This window comes from Limulus polyphemus, unplaced genomic scaffold (assembly GCF_000517525.1).
Source record: "Limulus polyphemus unplaced genomic scaffold, Limulus_polyphemus-2.1.2 Scaffold1443, whole genome shotgun sequence".
In the NCBI taxonomy this organism is placed as follows: Eukaryota; Metazoa; Arthropoda; class Merostomata; order Xiphosura; family Limulidae; genus Limulus; species Limulus polyphemus.
The window spans coordinates 272073-277383 of NW_013667053.1; the positions used below are offsets into that span (position 1 = coordinate 272073).

General features: G+C 33.2%; 1 protein-coding gene across 3 annotated transcripts in view; it reads right to left on the reverse strand.

Annotated features, from left to right (window-relative positions):
• LOC106463597 (cGMP-specific 3',5'-cyclic phosphodiesterase-like) overlaps positions 1-5311 on the reverse strand; it is a 53695-nt gene that overhangs the window by 41033 nt on the left and 7351 nt on the right. For all 3 annotated transcript variants that reach the window (XM_022391130.1, XM_022391133.1, XM_022391131.1), the window contains exons 3-4: positions 3279-3353; positions 1354-1415 (exon numbers count right to left, since the gene is read on the reverse strand). In XM_022391130.1, the coding sequence (XP_022246838.1) occupies positions 1354-1415; positions 3279-3353 (137 nt within the window). The remainder of the gene's footprint in view (positions 1-1353; positions 1416-3278; positions 3354-5311) is intronic.

Here is a 5311-nt window from a genome sequence, read left to right on the forward strand (position 1 = left end):
ACACACAATATATACACACACACACACACACATATATGTATATATATATAATTATTTTTGTTTGTTTGTTTGATTCACAGTTTCCACTCAAAGCTACACAAACTATTTTTGAACTGTTAAACTAGAAAGAAGGTAGCTAATCAACAGTACTCACTGGAAATTTTGAGCTTCTTAAACCTGACTGAATATTAGGATTTGACTGTCACTATAACACCGCACCCACGACGCCAAAGTGCAGAGCGCGTTTTTATGCCGGAAAGATTATTTCTTCAAATTCAAATGTTGCCTGTTTAACCGATAGGTGGAGGTATGTTGTTAATTAGTTATATTGTTCGTCTACAAATACTAGTTTAGATGGTGTTTTTAAGTTTTTCGAACGCAGAATCTTCTACCATGTATTAGGCCTTTTAGCAAGCTAATAAACAGTAAACAATTTACACGAGATCAAAGGAAATTTACCGTCGTAGTTCTGTTTAAAATAGTTATTAATTTGTTAGGAACTTTGACATTATACCGTTGTAACGCAATGTGTATAATTCACCCTTATATAGGCAGACTTTTGGTAGTTCCAACAGCTGATTCTTTAGTTTAACTTTTTACACTCACGTTTTAACAAACTGGTGATACATTGATTTTCATGCATGCTTCACTCCTCCAACGTCGTAAAATCTTGCAACGACACCTATTGTTACTGCAAAAGCTGTGATGATAACATATATTGAATGATAAATAAAAACTGGCAACCACAGACAGCTGATTTAAGGACGTTAAAGACGATACCGGTTGATTCGACTAATATTAAACGCTTATGTAGTTAGTATATATATATATCTGGCTAATTGGATTTATTGATTAACAATCGCTCTTAAAAACTAATCAAAGTAATTATAATGAAAGTGTATGCCAAAAAAGTTAATTATAATTACATGCATGAAACAGCCCATGTTAGAAAAAAAAACTAATATTTTTAAATTTAAAGGTTCTCAAATAACTCCACTAAAGAAAGGAGTTAAGTCAGGTTTTTTATTATAATGTTAACCTGAGTAACTGAGATAGGATAGACACGTACAGATCTTATTGCACAAAAAAGCATACTGATATGACGTAAAAAAAGGCTTTCAAAGCAACTGTCGTTGCTATAGTAACGGTAAATTCGCTTGCTGTAAACTTAAAAACCAATTTTATTATTTAAGTACACGTGGAAACGCAATTTTCTTATTTTTCTTCAGATTAGAAAAAAATTTACGAACACTTCTAATTCTTAAAAAAAACAAGTGATCAATCCACATTCGTTTGTTTTTCTTTTGGTATATATGGTCAACCAGAAAAAAGCATAACGTCAAAGAAATTTACCCAGGCGTCCGGATCTCCTCTTCACCATGCCATAGTTCAAAGATTTTCGTGAACACAACGTCCTAGAAGAAACCAAACATCGTTTTACAGAGTTACTATTGTAAAATGTGTCTTTCATACAGGGGGTTTAGTACATATAATACAACGATTGTGGAACCTCACCTCGTCATCAGTTCATGTTGCCACTTTCACTCGTACTCTATCTGGTCCATCAGGTGCATCTTAATAATAACCCCACACTGTATATTCTATTGCAAAAAAACCCCATCTTAAGGCTGTCATATGTTCATAGCATACCACTCCTCCATCCATACTTTCCATAATCCATCTAATGTACGAGGATAATGGTTTCTCAGCGCTCGTTTCAACAGTCCGATCGCACAAAAATACATAGGCGTTGCGTCCGGCGACTTGATCGGTATGACTTCGTATGAGATAGTATGAATGCCTATTTCATTTTCTAAGTGCTTAAAATATACAACGGTTGAATGGGAAACATGGCTGTGAGCCCTATCTTGGTGAGCCCATACCTGTTGACCTCGTTTTCAGACAGAGATACTTATTATATTGCATACTGTTGCCTAGGGACGAGTTTGCCACCGATCTTGGTGTTCGTTTAATCTTACCTATTATAAGATGTCGCATTTTGCTTATCTACGTGGGATGCGACTTGTTATATGTTTCTTTTTTAATGGTCCTGCTGCCTTAAGTTGATTCACATTCTTTTGTTTTCCAATGCCATTAAGTACAAGTATTTCAATGCATCGTTATAATCTGATTGCATAAATATTGAGCATTGAAAAGGGCTGTTACGCTTATCCTTTTCATAAGCATTCAACTTCCAGTAGCATCACACTACTACTTACGAAACGTCAAACAATGTCAAAATATAGTTCTGATACCTGCCATTCCCGCGACTATATTTCCGCTGTGGTTGTCACATGACTTACTGATTTGCATATTAAAATCGTTTTAATATAATGTACCCAATCCTCCACACTCACTTTAGTGTGTTTCTGAGCAAAGAAGTCATTTCATGGTGAAATAAATAACATGTATATATGACCCACAGACAAACATTATAGGCGTTACTTAACTTAGGAAAGCAATCTTACATCATTCTGTTTATCAGAGCAACAGACAAACGTGCTCGTATATTGTTGTAACCAGAGAAAGAAAAACAGGACTACATATACAGTATTTTATAGTTAACAAGCAGCGAGAGCGAGGGTACCTCTACACATTATTAGTATTACATTAATAACAGAAGGAAGCCTTCTCTATTACCGTATCGAAAACAATCAATTACAATTGAGAAAATGTATTATTGTACAACATTTTGTTGTTCAAGTTTCTTCAGGTATTCGCCATTGGTCGTTTTCAATGTAAAAATGACCTTGATGTAACAATTTAAAAAAAACATTTTCACTCAAACTATTTTATTACTGTTATTCAAACAAGTTACAAATTTCATACACAGTTTTCATTTTAGTAAAACTAGAAATATTATACTAACTTACCCCGAAATCCAGAAGAAGGTCTATGACAGAATTTACTATGAATTGTACTTGTCACCAGAGCAAAAGCAAGCCGTTTTTATAAGAACAAGGTCGTATTAGAGCATTATTACTGTAATTGTATTTCTGCATTAGCGTAAAAGAAGCTATGAAATAATGATTTTACTGTTTTTGAAGCAACATAATTGGCTGTCTACTAAACGACTACCTCAATAGGAAGGATAAGCCTACATCTAAAATTTTCTCATTAACTATGCAAAATAATGCAGTCTTCACATCAACACAAAAACATAGAAACAAATAGAAACAAATTCCTTTTAACTTAATGTTTTTATTTCAACGTAGAAAACCAGCTAGACCTATTTCATTAATACTACTTTATGTAGTAAAAGCAACCTATATACCTACTTCTGGTTTGGAAAATTTTCTGGGTTTCATAACTGAAGGAACCTTTTCTGTTGAAAACTGAGTTTGATACATTACCTACAAAAACATTCAATCAGAAACATCATAAAACAACAAAAAACATTTACAATATTTCATTACGAAAAATAAAGAAATTAAAAAAACGGATTTTGTTTTGATTTGTATTTGAAAGACTATGTTTCATCGTTTATTAGTGCATAAATTATTCTAATTATTACTATAAATGAATAAATAATACCATCCCGCAATAGTCGATGTTAAACAGTGTGTTCATCTCCGCAATAGTCGATGTTAAACAGTGTGTTCATCTCCGCAATAGTCGATGTTAAACAGTGTGTACATCTCCGCAATAGTCGATGTTAAACAGTGTGTTCATCTCCGCAATAGTCGATGTTAAACAGTGTATTCATCTCCGCAATAGTCGATGTTAAACATGTGTACATCTCCACAATAGTCGATGTTAAACAGTGTGTTCATCTTCGCAGTAGTCGATGTTAAACAGTGTGTTCATCTCCGATGTAAGAGCAAACAATTTAGTCAGTACCACAATATAGGCTTTGTTTGTTTCAAACTCTTTACACAAAGCTACACAAAAGGCTATCTGTGCACAGTCGTGCCCGATTTTAAACCGACAAAATAGAGAAGGCAGCTGGTAAACAGCGCCCATCGCTAACTCTTGAGATACTTTAATTCAATAGTGAGATTTGACCGTCACTATGGCTCCAAAGCGAGGAACGCGTTTTTTTTTTTGGCGTGAACAACAAACACTTGGATTCACGGACTAAGCACACTAGCTAAGAGGCCACCGCCTAGAAGGCAGACGTTTTAAAATTGTATTTCAACATAAGTTGACTTCAGTTTGCTAGTTTTAATTTACTATATTATAATTAGTTTTTAGAAAACATGTTCATAAAACAGTTAATTAAATATAATTTTGAGAAGGAAAATTAATCATTATTTCCAGCCATATGACAGTTATTCAGTTTGTATATATATATATATCTGTTCCATTGTCGTATTCCTGTTGTTAAACCAATATCTCAGGCATTTATACCTTTCTAACTCTCTATTTGTTGACCCTTTTCACTCTCATTTTTTCCCCTCTGGATAACTCGCCACCATTAAATCGTCATCCGCATATTTCAATTATACAGATATGTATTTTGATTTTCGTCATCAGCCTTCCCACAACATGCTTCTAAATCACTTAAATATACTGAGAACGGCGTTGAATTTAACGATCATTTTCTTGTGTACATTCTTTCACCGTCCAAAAACTCCTTGTCTATTCCTTTATTTCAATTCCATTTATCACGTTTTTCTATACGAGAATTAAGAAAGTTATATTTCATTGAATTTTGTTCTTAACATATATCTGAAACAGTGCAGTATGGATTTCTTTCTCTTTGTGTTGATGCGACCAGTCTTTAGTCAACGATTCCCCAGACGGAATAATCAATTCTTTGGCGTTTCAGAAAACATGATCATGATGAGATGACGAAACTTCGAATATTTTATGAATAATTAAAAGTAGTTGGAGTTACTAATAACCTTTAATGTGTTTTTGTTTTAAACATGACTTGTAATTACTAATATTAATAACAACTTCAGAGTGAAAAAAAAGAAGTGTGTGTTAATCTCATTATATCTGCTATATCTAGTGCGGCCAAGATCTATATTATGTCATGCGTTACTTAAATCATGACTTGTAATTACTGTTGTGTTATTTCAATCATGACTCTCAACACACACTTGTATTACTTATTAAGTGTTGTTAACTGCCGTGCATTTAATAAATATCACACATTTTAACTGATAATTTAAATATATTTAAAAGTATAAGTATATAATTAAATATTACATAATTGTATTTGAATATAGCTTTTAAATGGGGAACATCTGTGAGCTGAGTTCTTGTACAGATCTTAAATATAACGTTGATTAATGGAAACATCGGCACATGTAGAAACGTAGATCTTGAAAGTCGAGTTGTTCGAAACTTGAAAATAGCGTTG